The 25,151-nt window shown below is 37.3% G+C and overlaps 2 protein-coding genes across 16 annotated transcripts in view; both read left to right on the top strand.

Annotated features, from left to right (window-relative positions):
• LOC139749084 (uncharacterized) overlaps nucleotides 1-13,327 on the top strand; it is a 140,765-nt gene extending 127,438 nt beyond the window's left edge. For all 3 annotated transcript variants that reach the window (XM_071662611.1, XM_071662610.1, XM_071662612.1), the window contains one exon: nucleotides 1,917-13,327. In XM_071662611.1, coding sequence (XP_071518712.1) covers nucleotides 1,917-3,667 — 1,751 coding nt within the window. In that variant the 3' untranslated portion in view covers nucleotides 3,668-13,327. The remainder of the gene's footprint in view (nucleotides 1-1,916) is intronic.
• A 7,236-nt stretch (nucleotides 13,328-20,563) lies between these two features.
• Nucleotides 20,564-25,151, top strand: part of LOC139749082 (sesquipedalian-1-like) — a 40,514-nt gene continuing 35,926 nt past the window's right edge. For 2 of the 13 annotated variants that reach the window (XM_071662604.1, XM_071662595.1), the window contains exons 1-2: nucleotides 20,599-20,657; nucleotides 23,448-23,557. The gene's annotated coding sequence lies outside the window, so the exon portion shown is untranslated. Of the gene's footprint in view, nucleotides 20,658-23,447; nucleotides 23,558-25,151 lie in introns of all 13 variants that reach the window. The other 11 variants (XM_071662607.1, XM_071662605.1, XM_071662601.1 and 8 more) reach the window with 8 other exon arrangements.

Below are 25,151 nucleotides of genomic sequence, written 5' to 3'. Positions count from 1 at the left end.
TCAGCTGGATCTGCCCGACAAGCCCAGCGGTCAGATCTTTGTTCGCCGTTAAATCTTTATTATCCCTGTTGGTGTAAATAGACAGATACATGGAATTTATGTATGTCCACCAATAACACCTTCCAGGGTGATAAATAAATCTGGAAACTGAGCCCTTTTGATTTCCTCTTTGCACACACGTTCACTCAGTCTAGTCTTACTATAGTGCAAAAAAAAATTCTGTTAGTGCTTTAAATAGCTCGTTACCCCATACAAAGAAAACCATATCGCAACTCCCCTATTGAGAAACACTGTTCTCTAATATACCTTTGTACTGTATCATGATTTTTAACTGTTTTGTCATTCTTATATTTACCTATATGAAATTACCTAAAGGTATAGTATAGGAAGAGATTTCCACACCCCTAAGGCTGTCCATTTAACTTTGTTATTCAGTACATCTTTCAAACTTTTGTATTGTTTACTTTCACAATATCATAACGTTGCTTCATGCATTCATTGACCACAATGATACCAAAACAGTACTTCTTTAGATTTTTTAGATTGTTTCTTCCATAGCTGCTTTTTGAGGCCTTTCTTTGATCTATCTTTGTATTTTTCGAGGAAGTGTTCCATGTTGACATCACGAAACTGATTTAGAAATGGATGTGAATAAGTCTTTTCGATCTTTTCCAATAAAGACATATCTATGGCCTCTGGTCTCCTACTTAGAATTCATATTTCAGTTCCAGTCTGTGTTACCGTCACAAATACTTTATTAGTCCTTTGTGTTTCTTTAGGTGCAGTGACTTACCCTGATCCCTCCCTTAGAACTGCCGTTCCCCTTCAAAAACACTTTGCACAACCTACCCTCTCCCTAGAACCCAATCTCCAGCATAGCAGTCTAAACCTTCACCCCCTGCGAAACTTTCCTTGCACTGCTCTCACTCACTCTAAGGGCAGGCCTATGACCTTCCTCATAGGTCGCTGGCCATAAACCCTATAAACAACTCCCTCTAAGATCCCTACCCTGTGCACACCCGTTCTCGCCCCCAGACCTCCACTTATTGGTGGCCTGTATGGTCACTATGGCCTGGAAGCGTATCTGATCCTTGATTGTTGTGGTTTGTACCAAACGGAATTCATTATATATAAACTAAAAAGTATTGTTTCCAAGGAGGTTCTGCAAAGGAAAAGTATTCAGGTTCTCTTCAGTCAGGTCCAAAATTTTTACCAAGTTTAAAGTCTATCATTAATGTCATTTCAGGGTTTATTTATGTAGATGAATAGATGGCATAACTATTGCTCCATCATAGTAAGGTCTTAAGTCCCTTTAAGAACTGAAATTTACCACCTTAAATACCATAATTGATTTTCCAGTTTATTTTAATGAACTTGGTATTGCATGTATATTTTTAGTTCACACATTGCAAGTTATTCATAATGGTACATTTTCTGAAACGAGACTGCTTTCATTGCTTGTATCTCTAAAAACTATAATTGCCCAATAATTTTCATAACTGCAAATTGGGTACCTCAACACATGATCTTTTAACAAAAACAAAAGTATGACATGCATTGCATATATAAAAGAAGAGGTCACCAGTTACACAGTGAGCATAACATACACCTCTCCTCATCAAAACACACACACCACTTTATTTCTTCCCCTCTTGTCCAGCAGAACATCTTAACAAATTAGACAATTTCGTTTGACAGGCAAAAATGGGGTTATGTTACCCACCTAACACCAATGGGGTTACTGCTACCCACCTAACACCAAACAAAATTGGAATAAACTCAGATATTTTGGCAATGAACAACATTCCATTTTCTTACCTTCCTCACAACAGATACACCCACTTTTCTGTTTCCGTCCAGTAGAAGAATACCTTAACATTTTAACTTTATATGTCTGTTTTGTGTCTGTCTAACAGTGCCAGACAGCAGTAGAGGGAGCAGTGCAGAGGACAACATCATCAGCACCAATACTTTGGAAAATGATGGCAGGGACAACCCTTTGAAGGACATCAAGTCATCATCTGTTGCAGTCGCCTTCAAGTCTCCACTACTAGCTTTAGCGAAGCCCCAACTTCCTTCCATCACACAGATTTCTACTAATAAGGACCCTAATAGACCCACCTTACACCAGACCTCCACCAATGAGACAACTTTCACTCCAACAGTCACACAGCCCATCACTACCAAGGGTCCAAATACATCTTTCTCTTCAAAAGGCACACAGAGCATAACTACTAAAGATCCAGAGACACCTTTCACTGCAACAGCCAGACAGAACATTACCTTCAGTCAAGAGACACCCTTCTCTCCAACAGTCATGGAGCACATCACTACCAATGGTCCAGAGAAACCTTTTACTCCAGCAGTCAAGCAGCATATCACCACCAAGGATCCAGAGATACCTTCCACTCCACCAGTCACACAGCCCATCACCCCCAAGAGCATAGAGGTATCTTTCAGTTCACCTGTACGACAGCTTGTCACTGCCAAAGACCCAGAGGGACCTGAAATGAGCCCTTCCTTCACCAGTCTTCCACAATCACCATCAACCAGTTCCCAACTCTCCTCGAACAGAGAAGCCATCACAAAACCTATCACAGAGCCTTCACTTTTCTTATCCCTTCCAAACGCTGGAAGCCCACATTCTGATAGCCCAAAAGTACCAGACACCCTAAGCATGGAGCATGGTGCAGAAATTACTGAGAAACCCTCCAATATTCTGACAGCCACTCACAACATTTCTGTTAGCACTAACATTAACAATACTTTGTCTTCTTTCAAGGGAGGTGAAGCTGCTTTTAATTTCAGCATACCTCTCAATCAGACACCTCGCCCTAGCCTCCCATTCACTATGATACCAGGAAGTGTTGCCCGCAGACCTGGCAGCAGGTTTATGTTCACCACCAGTAACAAGGATGAAAAACTTGAATTCAGTCCTATAGATATCCAAGGAGTTGTCTTTAATCCATTTGAAGTGCAATCTCAGAGCAAGACACGAAGAGTACTGACAAGCATGCCCTCGGTAGTCACCCCTGACCCTCGCTTCCATGTGGCAACCCCAAAAGATCAAGGGACACAATCAGCGCCTACTGAGTCTGCTGCACCTGAAAATTCTATCACCTTTCCCTTCCAGGTTTCCTTTGCTCCCCATTTTCCTACAAACGTCCAAGGAAATCAGATTCCAAGTCCTTTCTTGCAGCCACCAGCTCTTGATCCAGTCTCTATCAATCTCGCTCCCTTCATCCCTCCTTCCCAACCCCAATCTAACATTCCCATCAACCGGGTTAAGCAAGAATACCCCACACCCCTCACCACTCTAGTCAGGAATGGCAATTCGCAAGTCCACATATTTGAGGAGACAATGCCTGGGGCTCTCCACATCCAGTTCTCCTCCACCAGGGGTAACCGTGACTTTTTTATCCCAGCAGCTGGGCTCTCCCTGCCAGACCAAGACCCTCCAAGTGTAGATCATAACAGTCTGGAAGAGGATCCTGATATCCAAGTGCACCTCCACCATCACAACAATGATGGGGTACACATGACAATGGTATTCCCAGCACTTCTGGAGGCACAGATGGTAGAACTCCAACTCAACCCACAGTGCCCAAGGTGCCATCCAGCATTTCTTAAGCCTGGAGAATGCCATCCTTGTGTTCTTATAAAATGAGATCAGCAGTTGTTTCACTTCATTATTTGAAAATGTTTATGCATAGTAACAGAAAGAAATTATAAAAGAATTGCATCACTAATTCAGCTGATATTGTGTTATTCTTCTTTTGACAAAGACTTTTCAAAGTACCAAAAGTTACTGCTCTCAATTGGTTGACATTGAATTTTTCTAATGTAGAGCAAGAATCAACATGGTAAACATTATGCTGAAGACAATGTAGATCCTCATTCTTGATAACGAACTGTTTTGCATGTATTCTGTGATCAAGAAACATGATAAATGTACAAATACATTAGATAGATTAAGAAGACAATGACTCAAAATTAGTAATCTTATCATGAAGCCCAAGACAGAAGCCTACTTTGCTACTTGTATCACAGGCCACCCACAAGTAATAGCATGCTACGTGAATCATTGAGGAAATTTCTGAATATACCCTCTAATCACTCGAGTATTTTGTCAAATTATGAACATGGACAATATGAACCAGAGGCAAAGTATGAGAACATATTCTTGGAAAATGCTCGTTTGAAACACCCAGTGCTATTGACTTATGAAAGTCAGGCTAACACATGAAAAGCTCAAAGTTAATGTGATGGTCTAATGTTTTTTACTTTTGTTATGCCTGGTTTTTAATAATGTTAAGTTACTAGTCACTAGATGTGAAGCAACAGTATCCATATCTTGTGTTTGGTTCAGTGTTGGGCCTTTTTTTGTTACAGAAAGATGTGTTCAATGAATGTCTTGATCAGCCTGAAAGTTTTTTTAGTGTGATGCCATTGGTAATATCAGGCAGTCATTAAAACTGAGGCTACTGATGGTAATATGAATATAGGCAGTACATTAACCTAAGACATCTCTTGCAATTAGCCACTCGAAGTAAGTCTTGCCTTTGATATCATTACCAATCTCTGCCCCAAAGCAAGTGGCTTAGATTGTAACTTCCCATTTTGCTAAGGCTTTTCCAGTAGTGAGCTATGTCGAAACAGAGCTTATGGCATCACTGATGAAATCATCCAGTCAAATGGGTACTACAAAACTTTGATTTCCACACTAACCTTTGTCAGTCAACAGGTACCTGTAAACCAGTCCCCATGGAAAAATTCTTATTCATCTACCCATTCATATTCCTCACCCTTGAGTTTGATGGTGCTGATGTAGAATTGATATGAATCGTGATGTTGGTGGAATTCAGCCAATCAGTTGGTACAATTTGTTTATATCATCATTAGTGATCTTTGCCTATCATTAAATGCCTAAGTTTCATCTTCCCACTTTACCTAAGCTTTTCAGCTGCTCTGATATTGTGACAAAGCAAGTTGATTGTGAATTTTCCTTTACAATACTAGCATTTCAAAGGCATTATGAGTGAAACACATTTTCCTTCTTGCTGCAAAATATGACTAAAGTCCACCACTGTCAAAGTACAGTTTGTACATCCAGCATGGTTTGCTAGCCTCCCCTATCCAGGAAATAATGCCAGGATCATATGAAATGCTGCCTTTATGCAGTGGACTACTTGCACCTTACTCAAATTTGGCCAATGACTTTGTCAGCTAATTACCATTAATTCATCTCTCTTTTTCTACTTACTTTGTATTCACCATTATTCATGTAAAATATAGGAATTATATTGTTAGCAATTGTTGTGTAAATGTTTTTTATGCATAACATTGAATAAATGAAAATAGATATAATTATTAGGTACAGTAGGGTTGAGGGTCAAGTCAATTGGGAGGTAAGTTTGAATGGTGAAAAACTGGAGGAAGTGAAGTGTTTTAGATATCTGGGAGTGGATTTGGCAGCGGATGGAACCATGGAAGTGGAAGTGAATCATAAGGTAGGGGAGGGGGCGAAAATTCTGGGAGCCTTGAAGAATGTTTGGAAGTCGAGAACATTATCTCGGAAAGCAAAAATGGGTATGTTTGAAGGAATAGTGGTTCCAACGATGTTGTATGGTTGCGAGGCGTGGGCTATGGATAGAGCTGTGGGCAAGAGGGCGGATGTGCTGGAAATGAGATGTTTGAGGACAATATGTGGTGTGAGGTGGTTTGATCGAGTAAGTAATAATAGGGTAAGAGAGATGTGTGGTAATAAAAAGTGTGGTTGAGAGAGCAGAAGAGGGTGTTTTGAAATGGTTTGGTCACATGGAGAGAATGAGTGAGGAAAGATTGACAAAGAGGATATATATGTCAGAGGTGGAGGGAACAAGGAGAAGTGGGAGACCAAATTGGAGGTGGAAAGATGGAGTGAAAAATATTTTGAGTAATCGTGGCCTGAACATGCAGGAGGGTGAAGGGTGTGCAAGGAATAGAGTGAATTGAAACGATGTGGTATACCGGGGTCGACGTGCTGTCAATGGATTGAACTAGGGCATGTGAAGCGTCTGGGGTAAACCATGGAAAGTTCTGTGGGGCCTGGGTGTGGAAAGGGAGCTGTAGTTTCGGTGCATTATTACATGACAGCCAGAGACTGGGTGTGAATGAATGGGGCCTTTGTTGTCTTTTCCTAGCGCTACCTTGCACACATGAGGGGGGAGGGGGTTGTTATTTCGTGTGGCGAGGTGGCGATGGGAATGAATAAAGGCAGACAGTATGAATTGTGTACATATGTATATGTCTGTATACGTTGTATACGTATGTATACGTTAAGATGTATAGGTATGTATATTTGCGTGTGTGGACGTGTATGTGTATGTGGTGGGTTGGACCATTCTTTCATCTGTTTCCTTGCGCTACCTCGCTAACGCGGGAGACAGCGACAAAGCAAAATAAAAGAAATAAAAGATATAATCATGTACAGTGTTTCCGATAAGTGCTTGTGAGTTGGCGACATGGGGCAGTTTAGCATCCCTTTAAATCCAGCACTTTAATTTTTGTTTGCAATCTTTACAGTTTACTCATCATAATGAGTGTGTTTCGTATCATAATGTATAAATAAAGATATATAATGATACTATATGTATCTGATGAGTACTCAAGAGTTTTTAATGTTGGGCTGCTAAATATCCCTTCAAAACTTGCACATAAAAATTTAAATGACATTTACAATTCATTCATAATGAGAGTAAAGAGCAAGAAATACGTTACACTTGGGAAAGTTTATGCCATCATGCAGTCATCTTTCTATCTAAATGTCTATATCTCTGATGACCTTTCCCTAGGGGATGTCCATGGCAAAAGAGTCTCTACTGATCTGTCCTTACATGGTTCCCACACACACATACACACACCATTCCATGCATTCTTTCCCCATTTCTCTCCCTCCAGTATTCTACTCTATTTCCCCATGTCACACCAACCCCTTTAATTGTATTATCATATACTTTCTGTGTGAACTCCCCATATTGCATTCTTTCCAAATGCCCAAACCACCTCAAAGCATTACGTTTCACCCACTGTACCGCTCCACAATTCATTCCTTTTGCATTCCCTGACATACCAAGTCTCTCGTACACCTCCTTAATACTTTCTTCATTCCATCTAGTCATACTACATGCTCCTGTAGGGCATCAGACCATAAATACTCTATTTTCATCTTTTTCATTTATAGTTTTCCCTGCTACCAGATGTTGTTCTTAAAAAACACTGTAGATAAAAAAGTGATATAAAAGGACCAGTTACCATTTTCACATATTACTGGAAAATTCCTATACCTTGAAAATGCAGCAAGAAATTAATTCCATGGCCAAGAGTTTAATATCATATACACACACCATACATACAACATCATGGACTCCACTTACTGGTAAGTTGCTTAAAACACACACAATATATGGAAAAGGAAATGTTTAGCAAGCTGCTGATACCCTACATGAGGCCAAAACTATGTGAGGGAGGCTTGTAAGGACAGGGATAAGTGGAGACTATTAACATGGCCAACCCCTTGATGGGAGTTCCCTAAGGGAATGGGCATCAGAGATATAGATAGAATATGCTTCTCAAGTTTGTTCACCACATAAAGAAGCACAAAGAGGTAATAGAGAAGGGCAACAAAGATGGTATCAGAATTAAGAGAAGGACGTAACATGGAAAGGCTAAAGAATCAAAATTTACCCAACGTAAAAGACAGAAGAGTGAAGGGTGATAATCACAACCTTTAAAGTTTTTTAAATATTGAAAATGTGGACAGTGAACAGATCTTTGAGAGATGTAGGAATAGATCAACTAGAGAACTTAATATTAAATAAGAAACTTGTTAGAAAGATGTAAAGAAGTAGTTTTATAGTATGTGAGTGGATGGAAAAAAATGACAATCAAAAAGAAATACAAACCATACATAAATCTAAAATGTATGACAGTAAAGACTGTTCAAGAAACAGAGCTCCACATTTGAAGAACTTTGTTGTTGATGTTATAAAACTTGATTAAAAACTTAAAATATTGTGATCACCTGACCTCTTCTCTCTTACACAGTAGATAAATCTATGCTGAATGAATGTGATTACAGAGTGAGAGCTTTAATTCCTGAAAGATAACCAAGTTGAAGTGCAAAAATTGTAATGAAATACATAAATGTTTCTTGGAATTATTGTGGAGTCTGATCATGTAGACTACAATAATGTACTGCTGTCTCATTGAAAACATTACAAAGCCCTGTGTATCTTAGCAGCATGTACCCATTGGTAACTTTGTACATTTTACAGTACTGATATGTGCTAGGATTTTACTGTATTAACTTTTAAATAGGCATACAACATATCAAAATATGTAAGTAGTTTTTCATTGTTTTCATTTTTATTCTCTTCATAAGTACAGTACTTAAGAAAATATATTTTTCAATATATATTGATATTGAATCTGGAGTGGAGTAATATCTGAAACTGAAATTTATAAATCAGAGATATAAAGTAAGAAAAAAAAGAATGCCTTCCATTAAATGAATCGATTCCCTAATTTGTGTTTAATGAAATAATCTGTTATATGAGTTGTTATTATACAGGGGATACCAGTAAATAAGTCTTATATGCTGTAATATATCACAGTTTCTTTATAAAGCTGTGATAACTTTATAAATGAATCCCCAAAACTGTTACAAATGCACTTTCAATTTTTACCACAGTGAAACTTAATAATATACCCATATATTCATTTATTTTTATTTATTTTGCTTTGTCGCTGTCTCCTGCGTTAGCGAGGTAGCGCAAGGAAACAGATGAAAGAAAGGCCCAACCCACCCACATACACATGTACATACACACACGTCCACACACGCAAATATACATACCTATACATCTCAATGTATACATACATATACACACACAGACATATACATATATACACATGTACATAATTCATACTGTCTCCCTTTATTTATTCCCATCGCCACCTCACCACACATGGAATAACAACCCCCTCCCCCCTCATGTGTGCGAGGTAGCGCTAGGAAAAGACAAAGGCCACATTCGTTCACACTCAGTCTCTAGCTGTCATGTAATAATGCACCGAAACCACAGCTCCCTTTCCACATCCAGGACCCACAGAACTTTCCATGGTTTACCCCAGACGCTTCACATGCCCTGGTTCAATCCACTGACTGCACGTCGACCCCGGTATACCACATCATTCCAATTCAATCTATTCCTTGCATGCCTTTCACCCTCCTGCATGTTCAGACCCCGATCACTCAAAATTTTTCACTCCATCTTTCCACCTCCAATTTGGTCTCCCACTTCTCGTTCCCTCCACCTCTGACACATATATCCTCTTTGTCAATCTTTCCTCACTCATTCTCTCAACGTGACCAAACCATTTCAAAACACCCTCTTCTGCTCTCTCAACCACACTCCTTTTATTTCCACACATCTCTCTTACCCTATTATTACTTACTCGATCAAACCACCTCACACCACATATTGTCCTCAAACATCTCATTTCCAGCACATCCACCCTCCTGTGCACAACTCTATCCATAGCCCATGCCTCGCAACCATACAACATTGTTGGAACCACTATTCCTTCAAACATAGCCATTTTTGCTTTCCGAGATAATGTTCTCGACTTCCAAACATTCTTCAAGGTTCCCAGAATTTTCGCCCCTCCCCCACCCTATGATTCCCTTCTGCTTCCATGGTTCCATCTGCTGCCAGATCCACTCCCAGATATCTAAAACACTTTACTTCCTCCAGTTTTTCTCCATTCAAACTTACCTCCCAATTTACTTGACCCTCAACCCTACTGTACCTAATAACCTTGCTCTTATTCACATTTACTCTCAACTTTCTTCTTTCACACACTTTACCAGACTCAGTCACCAGCTTCTGCAGTTTCTCACATGAATCAGCCACCAGCGCTGTATCATCAGCAAACAACAACTGACTCAATTCCCAAGCTCTCTCATCCATAACAGACTTCATACTTGCCCCTCTTTCCAAAACTCTTGCATTCACCTCCCCAACAACCCCATCCATAAACAAATTAAAGAACCATGGAGACATCACACACCCCTGCCGCAAACCTACATTCACTGAGAACCAATCACTTTCCTCTCTTCCTACACATACACATGCCTTACATCCTCGATAAAAACTTTTCACTGCTTCTAACAACTTGCCTCCCACACCATATATTCTTAATACCTTCCACAGAGCATCTCTATCAACTCTATCATATGCCTTCTCCAGATCCATAAATGCTACATACAAATCCATTTGCTTTTCTAAGTATTTCTCACATACATTCTTCAAAGCAAACACCTGATCCACACATCCTCTACCACTTCTGAAACCACACTGCTCTTCCCCAAGCCGATGCTCTGTACATGCCTTCACCCTCTCAATCAATACCCTCCCATATAATTTACCAGGAATACTCAACAAACGTATACCTCCGTAATTTGAGCACTCACTCTTATCTCCTTTGCCTTTGTACAGTGGCACTATGCAAGCATTCCGTCAATCCTCAGGCACCTCACCATGAATCATATATACATTAAATAACCTTACCAACCAGTCAACAATACAGTCACCCCCTTTTTTAATAAATTCCACTGCAATACCATCCAAACCCACTGCCTTACCGGCTTTCATCTTCCGCAAAGCTTTTACTACCTCTTCTTTGTTTACCAAATCATTTTCCCTAACCCCTCACTTTGCACACCACCTCGACCAAGACACCCTATATCTGCCACTCTATCATCAAACACATTCAACAAACTCCATCTCCTCACATCACCACTACTTATCACCTCCCCATTAGCCCCCTTCACTGAAGTTCCCATTTGCTCCCTTGTCTTATGCACTTTATTTTCCTCCTTCCAAAACATCTTTTTATTCTCCCTAAAATTTAATGATACTCTCTCACCCCAACTCTCATTTGCCCTCTTTTTCACCACTTGCACCTTTCTCTTGACCTCCTGCCTCTTTCTTTTATACATCTCCTACTCATTTGCATTTTTTCCCTGCAAAAATCATCCAAATGCCTCTCTCTTCTCTTTCACTAATGATCTTACTTCTTCATCTCACCACTCACTACCCTTTCTAATCAACCCACCTCCCACACTTCTCATGCCACAAGCATCTTTTGCGCAAGCCGTCACTGCTTCCCTAAATACATCCCATTCCTTCCCCACTCCCCTTACCTCCTTTGTTCTCACCTTTTTCCATTCTGTACTCAGTCTCTCCTGGTACTTCCTCACACATATATAGGTCTCTCTGCCAACAAAAAAGAACCTATTGGGCAACCCCCTGTATTTTAATTTGTAACACTAAATATCTTTTTTTTTTTTTTTTTTTTTAATTTTCCAAAAGAAGGAACAGAGAAGAGGGCCAGGTGAGGATATTCCCTCAAAGGCCCAGTCCTCTGTTCTTAACGCTACCTCGCTATTGCGGGAAATAGCGAATAGTATGAAAAGAGTATGAAAGAAAATACAAATATGAACTTTATGAATGCAAAGGAAAAAGGAACTGTCCATTCTTAACCACTTGCTGCAGCCAGGGCATGTATGGTCAAAATTTTTCAATTGCTGCCTCTGCCTTGTGGCAAAATGTACAGCTACAAGTGCTTGTAGAGGCATCTCACATAATTTTACTGATGCTACAGCCTAAATTTTTTCCAGTCATTGATCAGTCTGTAGAGATGTCAAAGAGTCCTGAATGAGATCTGGGCCCCCAATGAATGTAATGATCTGTGAAGCTGTGACACCTACAAGATGATAGATGTTAGTGATGAAAACCCTTAATAATCATATTTGTTTGTGACAAAAACAATTCCTAAAATGACACATCTCGCTACATATGTCTGACAGTACTCCTGAAACACAATACAATACCTTGTACACCTTGCAGTCAAGCAGTATAAGATGAAGGGTAAATAGCACATGTAATGTTTTTTTCTAGAATATTTGAAATATGCAAAATGTGGAGTGTACAGTGGATATTAGGACTGCCACAGTACAGAACTAATAAAAAATACAAGAAAAATGTATATAAGGAGCAAAAGGCTCAGTTCTCCAAAAACAGAACATTCTGCTTTAGATTTAGTCCCTTAAGTCCAGTGTGTCATATTTTCAAGTATCAATCTGTTTGACACAATCATATATGGTTACCAATTTTTAAGTTAACACTCTTCATTAGGTAAGTTTCCTTATGCTCTCTATCTTTATACATATTCTGGTTCCAGTGCAATATGGAGCATTTGTAGAATAATGAGCTACAAAATGATGTGCAGGTCACATCCATCACAGCTTAAACATGAAAGAGCATGAAATTCTTTATCAAGCAATTTGATTGCAAAACCTGTCATGAATTATCAACAAATCTTTAACCTCATAACTGCTAAATGAAGCAATTGAAATGCTCACTCTAAAGTTATCATCATATCATCATTGTAAACAAGTACATTACTTCACACATGAGTATGGAAGGAATTGACTGAAGAATTGCATTATCAAATTCTTGAATTATGATTGAGAAACAAGGTAGTCATACCATAACAAATCTTTTATACAAAAATTTAATATTACCTCATCAGAATAGAATTATAATTGATTCAAAACATTAATGAAAATGAATTGGTAGAATTTGTGTATGGTATGAAAACTTTTCCTTGTGCTTTGCTTTCCACTAGATATCCTCTGATTGGTGCTGTCACTGTGACACCAAATTTCTTTCACGAAATTAACTTATTTTCGGTCCCTCTATGTACTCCAAAACAATAAAACTGGCTTGATAAACTAAGACATCTTTCCAAATGTGTAAAAATCTAGGTAAAAAAAAAAAAATTATAAAATGAACCTCTAGAAGAACTGAAAATTATAAGAGCATATATATATTCTTTCGTCTGTTTCCTTGCGCTACCTCGCAAACGCGGGAGACAGCGACAAAGTATAATAAATAAATAAATAATATATCAACATACTACAAGATAAAAAGGTATGTCCTAGTACTGTTGAATGATATGATACTGTTCCCTAGTTCATTATAAACATTATCATGAACTGTAAGACACATTACAAATCATGAATGTCAGTTAGTGTTAAATTTCTGTTTTTAAGCATGACAGAGAACTGTATAATCATCACTGCCATTGGCTAGTTATTGCAGCTAATGGTCAACAGTAGATAGTAAAGCACTAAGAATAGTTTCAACTATCAAAAAATTATTCTGTAAATATGTTCAAATGTTCTGTAAGAAATGATATTAAACTCCTTAACATTTAATATGATGATTCACTTAAACCTTCCAGCTGTGTTGTGGGGGGGAGGGGGTTGTCATGTCATTTGTGGCGGGGTTGCAATGGGAATGAATAAGGGCAGACAGTATAAATTATGTACATGTGTATATATGTATATGTCTGTGTTTATATGTATGTATACGTTGAGATGTATAGGTATGTATATGTGCGTGTGTGGACGTGTATGAATATACATGTGTATGTGTTGGGCCATTCTTTCGTCTGTTTCCTTGCGCTACCTCGCTAACGCAGGAGACGGCGACAAAGTATAATATTATATATATATATATATATATATATATATATATATATATATATATATACCAGAAATCAGAAAAATTGCCCAAATCCTTCCCGCAGTATCACTTTACATAAACACAGCATACATGATAATACAATTTACAAAGCTTTCAACTATTTACCCCAACGCACATTGCTTGATTCATCATGACAAACTCAACCCCTGTATACGATTCGCTCGAGATCTCTATTCCCTTACCATACTTTCACCCTTTTTTTTTCACTCGAATCAACAAAATCTTTTCACTCCATCTTTCAACTCAAATTAATGAGTTCTCACTCTTCTCTCGTTCCCCAACTCCGACAATATACCATTGCTAATCTAATTCAAACTCATCTATCCATGATGCAAACCTTTCAAAACACCTCTTACTGCATTAACTCATCCTTATTTATCCTAACATTTACTTACACCTTATTAATACCGATGCAAAACCATTGCTAACAACAACATTTCTAAATCTCATTTCCAACACACAACTCCTCCAAATATACTCTTCATACCGACGCCCGCAACCATAAACATTGTTGGAACCACCATTCCTCAAATCTACCATTTTTGCTTTCGAGAACATGTTCTAGCTTCCATCATTTTAGGCTCCCAAAATATTGATCGACAATAACCATACCCTAGACAGCCATCGATTCCATAAAAAACAAATGCTGCACTTCACTCATTCAATTCTAAAACATGCAAATTAAACAAACCATAAGTTTTTCTTCCAGCAAATAATACTTGCCTACCCAAGCTAAATAACCTTCTCTTAACAATATCACCTCTTAATTAATTCTTCTCCAAACAACACTTTTCATAGAATATAACCATTCTGCAGTTTATAATGAAACACACAACAACGCTGTTAGTATTACGAACCCAATGCCATTACATTCTAATCATCATCATCACCAATAACATGAGAAATCTTTCTCCTCTTCAATTTTAATCATCTATCCTTCTCTTCTCAAAATTTTCAACTATAACATTTTTACAATTAAAATACTAACTATTCAAATCCTTTGAAACATTTACTATCAATGCCATTGACTTGGCAAACTATATTTCACTTAATATCCTTCCAGATTTCGGCCCCAGTCTGCAACGGCTTTTAACCATGACTCCTCGACTTTAAACTTTCACTGCTTCTAACAACTTGCCTCCCACACCATATATTCTTAATACCTTCCACAGAGCATCTCTATCAACTCTATCATATGCCTTCTCCAGATCCATAAATGCTACATACAAATCCATTTGCTTTTCTAAGTATTTCTCACATACATTCTTCAAAGCAAACACCTGATCCACACATCCTCTACCACTTCTGAAACCGCACTGCTCTTCCCCAATCTGATGCTCTGTACATGCCTTCACCCTCTCAATCAATACCCTCCCATATAATTTACCAGGAATACTCAACAAACTTATACCTCTGTAATTTGAGCACTCACTCTTATCCCCTTTGCCTTTGTACAATGGCACTATGCACGCATTCCGCCAATCCTCAGGCACCTCACCATGAGTCATACATACATTAAATAACCTTACCAACCAGTCAACAATACAGTCACCCCCTTTTTTAATAAATTCCACTGCGATACCATCCAAACCTGCTGCCTTGCCGGCTTTCATCTTTCGCAAAGCTTTTACTACCTCTTCTCTGTTTACCAAATCATTTTCCCTAACCCTCTCACTTTGCACACCACCTCGACCAAAACACCCTATATCTGCCACTCTGTCATCAGACACATTCAACAAACCTTCAAAATACTCATTCCATCTCCTTCTCACATCACCACTACTTGTTATCACCTCCCCATTTACGCCCTTCACTGAAGTTCCCATTTGCTCCCTTGTCTTACGCACCCTATTTACCTCCTTCCAGAACATCTTTTTATTCTCCCTAAAATTTACTGATAGTCTCTCACCCCAACTCTCATTTGCCCTTTTTTTCACCTCTTGCACCTTTCTCTTGACCTCCTGTCTCTTTCTTTTATACTTCTCCCACTCAATTGCATTTTTTCCCTGCAAAAATCGTCCAAATGCCTCTCTCTTCTCTTTCACTAATACTCTTACTTCTTCATCCCACCACTCACTACCCTTTCTAAACAGCCCACCTCCCACTCTTCTCATGCCACAAGCATCTTTTGCGCAATCCATCACTGATTCCCTAAATACATCCCATTCCTCCCCCACTCCCCTTACTTCCATTGTTCTCACCTTTTTCCATTCTGTACACAGTCTCTCCTGGTACTTCCCCACACAGGTCTCCTTCCCAAGCTCACTTACTCTCACCACCTTCTTCACCCCAACATTCACTCCTCTTTTCTGAAAACCCATACTAATCTTCACCTTAGCCTCCACAAGATAATGATCAGAGATCCCTCCAGTTGCACCTCTCAGCACATTAACATCCAAAAGTCTCTCTTTCGCACGCCTGTCAATTAACACGTAATCCAATAACGCTCTCTGGCCATCTCTCCTACTTACATAAGTATACTTATGTATATCTCGCTTTTTAAACCAGGTATTCCCAATCATCAATCCTTTTTCAGCACATAAATCTACAAGCTCTTCACCATATATATATGAATTTACCATAAAAGCATAATCATATATTTCAATAACTTATATGTATTTTGCAGTTTGAGGCCTCCTAGAAATACTGTAATGTTTTGGAACCCAAAAACATAAACTCATAATCTACAAATAACAGTTTGGCATCTTATAATAAGATCATGGCAGGGATTGAATCTATAGGGATTCAATTTGGGGATACCATGAAAATCAGAAAATTCCCAGTAAAAGTGCTTGTTCTGACAGGTTTGTATTCACCTTTACTATATTACAAGAATACATGGTAATACAATTTGCAGAGAGCTGCAACATCATTCTGAGACAAAGCAACATAGTTTATGGATTCAATGGAACAAACCAACATGATGGTATTCCATGAGGTGTTAAACACCCTTAACAAAAATATTCACTTTTTTTTTCACTGTCCAAATGAAACCAAGGTATGACTACTTCACTTGCAAAATATACAAAATATAATGAAGTTTCTCACAAATTTTCAATGTACCCAATACTCCTATTATGAGTACTAATCCAAAGTCTAAATATCAAAAACCATACTAGAAAGGATCTACTTTACTGGCAATGAATTCTACATCAAAGATGCAATTATATGCATTCTAAAGTCTTAGTCCTGATATTTACTTATATAGCCTACATAAAACAGAGAATTGCAAAAAGATTGGCATAAAACAATCATATATGTATGATATGCTTCAAATCACAGTAATTCAATACAAATATTACTGCTTAATAACGACAAGGCCCTGAAGAGCAAACCAAATTCATAGTATTCTCTTTGCTTTCTGATGCGAACAAGTTCTAAGGCTGACTTTCATATTACTGTACAATATCGGATATGACAATAAAGCATACTGGAGCACAAGCACACTGTAACACATAAAAAACTAAAATGCTGCACTTTTCACTATATAAATTTCAAATTTTCAGCAAGATTAAAAGCAAACCACAAAGATTTTTCTTTTGCCAGCAAATAAAAACTCTCTTCATGCCAGAGCAATATAACTCTTCAACTTAACAATATCACCTCTGTAATTCAATTCAGGTGACATAAATAAAATTTTCATGAGAGTAAACATCATCTTGGCACAGTGTAAGAATGAAAACACAAATCTATACTCATGTTTAGAATTAAACTAGCTCTTCATATTGCCAGTTACATTCTAATAATATAATTCATCATCTAATATAACAATGAGAAAATCTTTCGTCTTTCATCAAAAGTTTTAACAACATAAAATCCTTCTTCTTTCATCAAAAGTTTTAACTTAACATTTTTGTACAATAAACTCATCCTACTGATTTCAAACTCCCTTTTTGTTAAAACATTTTACTTATCAATGCCAATATGGAATTAATGGGTTAATATATGTCTTCCCTTCAATATCCTTCTCATCAGAATTTTGCGGCCACCAAGTGTGGACAAGCGGGCTTTATAACCATGACGCCCAATGCGTTTCTTCTCGCTAGGCCGTGGAAAGTGGTTTCTCACAGTGCGTCCATTTGTGCCTCCTGAATAAAAATTACATTAGAAATACTCTGTAATAACCAAAAAAACATACATCACAGGTTAATGAAAAAGAAAATCTTGCATACTGGCAGAAATATCCCAAAAGCAAAAAATAAACAGAACAAGGCAAAGGCAAAACCTTATTACAAACCAAGACAAAAAATTCCATCTGGTTTACCTGTCTATCCAGTTACTATTATTTCTTGACATGATCATGCTCCTTTTTGTCCTCATAAAAAAAATCTGATAGATCCAAGCAATATGTTAAATACTATTGAGCCTTAGGTGTTCAAGATGTTTTCTCTTTTCCATTATTGCTCCTTTTAATTTTTGGGATAATATTTTACAGTCCACTGTGCCTTCTACACCAAGAGGGAATTATTTTTGAGTGTAGCATGAGGACAACGCCTTGTGGGATTTTCCACATGTAAATGATGGTATTCCTCTCTTGTCTGCACTCCAGAGTACAGCCTAAGTGTTATCAATCTTCCATGGTAGTTCAATTCCCTTACCATATCAATAAGGGCCATGAAAGATCTTTGAACACTATATCCTACAGTTTTGCCTACTTTGTTGAGTGCTGTAATTGCACAGTATATGTGTTTTGAAAAGTACTACCAATGATTTTTTTCTCACTTGTCTTGAAAGTGCTCAATATCCAGCCAACCATCTTTTTGGAAGACTTAATTGTTGCCTTGCCTTGCTCACTAAAGGTAAGGTTGTCAGACATTACGACATTAAGGTCATTCACACTTCAGTCTTGGTACAAGGGCATCTGAATCCATCCAGTATTCTGTACTGCTCTTAATCTCTTTATTTTCCCCATACCTGAGAGCTGGAACTTATCCTCACTAAAAACATGATGTTTTGGTGGCTCAGTGGAAGACTTTGTATAAGTCACTTTGAAGTCTCTCACAGTCTTCTACTGATGCGATTTTCATATGGACTCTAGTATCATCTGCAAACGGTTATATGAAACTGTGACTTGTTCTTGTGTCATTGTCAGATATCAGAATGAAGAACTATAAGCTCCTTGGGGTAGTGAACTTTTTACTGAGGAGGCATTCGCATTCTACGATAAAAAATTATTCAACTGATAGTAAGGCTATGAAGTCAGGGAATGTGGGGTTAATCAATGCAAAAGTTAGTGAAACACCTCTAGAAATTCACAAAACCTCACCTAACTTCCCCAAGAAGGAGATATTTACTATATTTTGCCCTTACAGACTAACAAGCATAAAAATATATTCTTAAAATGATAGATACATCATCATTCCTCCATGAATTCACTATATACTCATATTTGAACATTTTAAAGTCAATAAACATTACTCAATCAATACATATTGTTTATTAAATATCCTTGCCATTAAAAATAGCAATAACCAAAAATGTTATTATTTTTTCAACTCTTGGTCCTCTTTGAATTAAATCCTAGGGACGCTCGTCTGGGTACACTATACTATCTTTGCAGGAGAAATTTAAATATATTCTATATTTTCGATGTGCCACTAAACAGGAAACATCCAAAATGCACAATTACCATATGAACTAAATACTGACCCCAGACTCCCCCGGCTGGCACTAACAACCCGCCTGCTGGGGCCGGCCCACCAATGCCAAACATGGGTGTGGGCGTGTTACAGAGGGCGTGAGGCAGCTGTGGGCGTGTGAACAGTGTCCTGCACGATCCAAACACGCCACCTACAACTCCAGATAATGAAGGTACTCGTAAAACTGTTAGAAGTGAGTTCATCTTGGGAAAACTTTTCTCTCAACTCGTGCAGATGTTTACGTCTGCACCCGCGATCAGCTGATGTCCGATGGCTTACATAAAATAAAGGTTACCATTGATTATATCTTCTCTCAATCATTATAATACATATAAGCACATTTTTCTAAATTTCAATTTTCAACTGCATTCAAACAATAACGAAAGAGTATTCATCAATTAGAATAGTGAATTTGGAGCATTGTCCCCCCCCCCCCATCCCAAAGTAAATGTCTCCTAACATCTTTTTAGTATTTTTATGTGAAATTCGCTCAAAATTTTCCTGTGAGACCTCTCTTTGTACTTTCTTCCATTTTGTGAATAGCTCCACGCATTATGGGAGCTCAGTAGAATCGTGCTACATAATGCATGAGGGAACGAACCATACAGATATACCAGGGTATAGAATATCTATAATCATGTAAGTCAATGCTCTATTCATATCCTTTCAAATAACATCTACACTAGGATGAACACCTAGGTTGACTGTGGACCGACTGTCGCCACCAGAATGCGAACCTATCCGCTCACTGTCAGGAATGCTACCTGATATACCACGGAGGTGTGTGGGTTGACTTTATATATATTTGATATTTTCGTAACCGTGCGATAATAGCAAATGTAAAATTATATGAACAAGTGTTATTACTATCAAAAATGCTGTGAAAACACCGATTTTCGTTATATCACGAAGGTTTCAGTTGTTTTGTTACAAAGTTGATAAAGCGTTTCTTATGATTTGTTTCTTGTCACGGCGAAAATTGCTTCGTTGCTTCATCACATTGAACTCACCAGTGAATTGTGAATGAATTAGCAAATCATTTCCATCATATCTTTTCTTAACTCATCAATATTTTTCGGAATAATATCTCCTTAATCACTATTATTCGAAGAGACTTAGTGACATTTCTCAATTACCATTTTACTATTCGAAACAAAGAGGTTTCGAAAATTTCCAGGTAATTTCAACATGCGGCTCAAAACTATGTACGGTAATAAAAACTTTAGATATTCGCTAGCAATTTTAGTCGTTGACAGGTGTTTGTACATTGGTCAGATGTTGTGTTCGCTGCCGTGTACACTCCGCTGGCCCGACACTCCCGATATGATCAGGTGAGAGGACGACAACAACAATAAAAAAGGTATTTTTTTTAACGATTTTCACGTGTTATCAGAAGTACTCTGATTTAAAGAGTAGGTTCATGGACTGTGCCCAAGGGACATGGAGGAAAGATAATGCTAAGTGATTTATGGGCTTACAGTGATATTTCACTTGTTGAAACAAATTTCTTTTTCATATTTTTTCTCCCCCTCGGTTTTGAAGAATAAGATTGTGATGATTTAAGTAAGACATAAGGAGAGCCCTATTATTGTATTTTGATTTCCAATCATAGAGTCAAGTTTATGAAGCCCCTATGATAGATAAATTGTCACAGAATATATATTGGTTATTTTATTGCCCCGTGGGCGTTGAAGGGTCACATTGTGGCCAGTAATTAGTGTTGTTTCCCTTTGCTGTTGAATTTATATGTTGAGTGATTTTGTTCTGCAGCGCTATTAAGTTTAGAGAGTGTAAGAACAATTGTAGAGTATGATTTTCATCACATTTTTGTAGAGTGATATTAGGTAGGATGATAATACCATCTCAGGTGAATTTTAAGGTTAATGAAAAGAAAATTAGCTGTTGAATTTGCAAACAAATCAACAGAACCTCAGAAAACCTTGCCTAAGTATGTAAGATTTAGTGATCAGTGTTTTATTTATAATGCGTTTGTTATGTGTATGTTCTTGTTTCACTCAAATGTTGCTTGGTGTTGATAAGAATTTGACTCAATATGCAGATGAATTTAATGTTGATATTTTTTTTGGTATCATTTCGGTAAGAAGGTGAGGGAAGATATGATTTTTACAGGTTTTGTTGGTATTTTAAGGATGCATTATTTACTTTTACATTAACCAGTCCCACATTATTCTTGATATACATAGTCCTCATTACTATAACCATATCTAATGTTGTTTGATAAGATCTACTGTACAAAGTCAAGCTCTGCTATTGATATTGTATTCTTTAAATGCCACATTAGCATTATAGCACAAAATCACATGATATCAAGCTAATAACAATGCAGAGCTAACCTGATGTCTTGACAAATGCTGTACAGTTTTATTGACTAGAATTCATTACCAGATTCATTGAGTTTGGACCCATCATTGGCAACAAGTCAACAAAATAATGACAACTTTGAAAATATGACAATGAAAGCTGTGTATATGTATATATATACTAAAGCAAAGGAGGGAAGATATAAAGTAATTCACCAGTTTTACTATTCATTGAAACTAGCTGTGAATATTGAATGAATTTGCTTAGTGGTGGTAGAATAGTATTTAGATATATTTAGAGAATAGTATAGGAATTGTGGAGTGTGATCTAGAATATTGTATTTTATTGAATAAGGTGATAATTGTGAGGGCTATGAATATTAGGGAAAATGTTTGGTTGGCAAATGCAAATGAAGCGCTTGTAAGAAATCTATAGATTTTGTTTAGCAGTGGTACTTCATCAGTTTTATTATTCAGTGAAACTAGCTGTGGATCATAAATAAATTTGCATGGTAATGGTAGAATAGTATTTAGATAATAGAATGATAATTATAGAGTGTGATTTAGAATAGTGCATTTTATCGAATGAGGTGATAATTAGGAGTGCTATTGTTATTAGAGAAAATGTAAATGAAACTCCATCTATCTACCTATTTGTATCTGTCTATCTACCTACCTATCTATCTATCTGTATCAATCTATCTATCTATCTGTCTATTTATATCTCTGACCGCCCATTCCCTTTAGGTACTCCAACAAGGCAAAAGTCTTCATAACTTTTGAACTCCAGAGCTGCTTCTTATCCTTTAGTGCCTCTCTCTTAACAGGCCACAAGCAGAGGGCAACTCTTGTGCAGTTTTTTCAGAGGCTCCAATCTAGTGTTCCTTCCTACCAACAACTTATGCCTAATGTATCTACCGAAGATTATTCCTTAGTAACGTCACAAAATATAGAAATTTTGTTTAGCAGTGGTAGTACATCATTTAGAGAATAGAAGTTGTAGAGAATGTTTTACAGGTATTTGTTTTATTGTGTGATATTAAAGTGAAATTGGTGAGGGCTGTGAATATCAGGGAAATTGTTGAACACATGAATACCTCAATGAATATCCCTAGCAGCCAAGACTTAAGACTTGATTTGAATCTCAGTGATCTAACCAATAATTTTAATGAGTTTTGTCACAGAGAAATATGGTTACTAAGGTTTTCATCACTAATATTTATAATATTGTAAGAAAGACAACTTTAAAAGTTATTACATAATGTGAAGGCACAGATCTTGTACAGGCTTTCTTAATGACTTCAGTTGTACTGATCAGTATATAGAAAATCTTAGGCTGTAGTGTCTGGAATTGATATGTGGGACAACTCTACAGGTATTGAAAGTTGTATATGTCACCTTGAGGTGGAGGCAACTAATTCAAGAATTGATAACATATCCTCCCCAGCCATAGTGAACAGAAAATAGATTACCTTGATGTGTTTCTCCCACCTTCAGAGAATGAGTTGAAATGATATGGTAGTTTTTATTACTAAGATTCAAATGTTAGTGTGCTGTACTGATGTCAGTAGGTATATGTATAATAGCATTGATAACCTTATGAACATGCACTTGTTACTTGTCAGAAAGTAACCAGAAAGCATAGGCTTAAGGGAGTATATACTGAAAGCAGTGCATGCATCTTGTGAGGTATTGTATCAGATTCTGTGTTAAGTAGCATAGTAGCTACATGCATGTTTACTGCATAATGTCTACAATCTTTCAGAATAAGTGTGTTAAAATAGTCCTTATCACAATGCCAGCATTTAGTATATTTTCTGTTCTGTAAGTTTCAGAGGATAAAGTTTCACCAACTTGATTTACAAACTCTCAAGAGAAAAGCTTAGCTTACTGGTGGCACCATTTTCATTTTGCTCTCCTTACCCTAATATCTAGACAGGTGAGTTGTGCTATATTTGTTTTGGAGTATGGGTAGAAAGGGGATATTGTCAGTCTTGGTAAGATGATGATAAGATGATAAGAGGCTGAATTCAAGTGATTGATATTTTATCTTTCTTATATGCTTAAACATAAGACTGTAGCAGTCCTACTATCCTTTGTACACTCTGTATGCAGGATATTCTCAGATATTTTAAAGAATATCTCAATAAGTTTTGTTATTACAGTATACTTGAACATAATTTTTTTGAATGAAATGATACACGATTCAACCTGGCAAAACACTGTATACATGTATTTTGTGCCATGTAGCATATGCAGCTTTTCTGCTAAGCAAATAAAGTACCCCAGGAGTACTGTGAGACATATATAATGAATTGTTTTTGTCACAGTCAAGTACTGTATAATTACTAAGAGTGTCCATCGCAAATATCTTTTACTTTGTAAGAGTGTCAAAGCTTTGCAGCTTATTATATAATGTGAGGGCATAGATCTTGCACTGGCTTCCTTGACATCTCCACATAGGCAATTGACCGTTGTATGGAATAGATTTAGGCTATAGTGTCTGGTAAGAATTCCACTGCAAGCGTATTATACCTCAGAGACAGGCATTTCAAGAATTTTTACCTTATTTGGCCCAGGTGCAATGAATGAAAATTTTAACAAAGTGATTACTACATCTGAGTCATGATATTGATATATCTTTGTTTTCTTATGAAAAAAAGAAATGCCTTTTGTTCTTCCCTACTTTGTCAAATGGGGAGAATCAATGTGTGAAAAGAGAAAGTAAGGTTGATAAACTTTATATTTAGATAGTCTTTTGTGTGTGTGTTTTTGAAGTCCCTTAAAAGTTGAATGACATAGACAACAATCCTGAAGCTATGCCACTTTTGGAAAGAGGTTTTGTTTTGCAAAATTACACACAGACAGTGAAAGATAAAGGGTTAGTGGAAGAGAGATGGAGAAGTGAGTGTGTGAGTTCAAGTAACTACCTGCCATTGAATAACTATAATGAGATTTTGCCATAAAGCAAGGCTGGTGTTCAGTATGCTCCAAAAAAAACTAGAAAAACACTCTTAACTATAATGAAATTTTGCCATAAAGCAAGGCTGGTGTTCAGTATGCTCCAAAAAAACCTAGAAAAACACTCTTGGGAATGAGAGATATACTTGCAGAAGTATGAAATATTGACAATATATATATATTCTTTAGCTACTTCTCTTTTACTGTGATGGAGTGATAAAGTGAACATAAAGGGGCTGCCCAGCTGGCATCTTGATTCTTTGTAAAGGAGGTGGGAAGTGTGCATAATAAGAGAGAAGAAAGGAGCATATAGTGAGCAGAGTATTGAACCTGACATGGAGCTTTTAAAACAGTGGATAGGAATTTTGTCCTGGGCGATGCATGATACAAGTGATTGTGTACTGACAACATACAGTGTCACAAAAAAGCTTTGTCTTCTCCCCACATATTTTCAAAGGCTAAAGTTTTTTTTTGTGGGTACAAGCATATGATGCTCATGTACATTTGGTCCCCGAGTTTAGTGTTTCTAATGGTGTGATCACCAGCAACCTGCCTTAGTGTGCCTCAGGCTA

The sequence above is a fragment of the Panulirus ornatus genome, chromosome 6 (assembly GCF_036320965.1).
Source record: "Panulirus ornatus isolate Po-2019 chromosome 6, ASM3632096v1, whole genome shotgun sequence".
Taxonomy (NCBI): Eukaryota; Metazoa; Arthropoda; class Malacostraca; order Decapoda; family Palinuridae; genus Panulirus; species Panulirus ornatus.
Note: the sequence above shows the minus strand (reverse complement) of the source record. Positions and strands in the feature narration are given on the sequence as shown.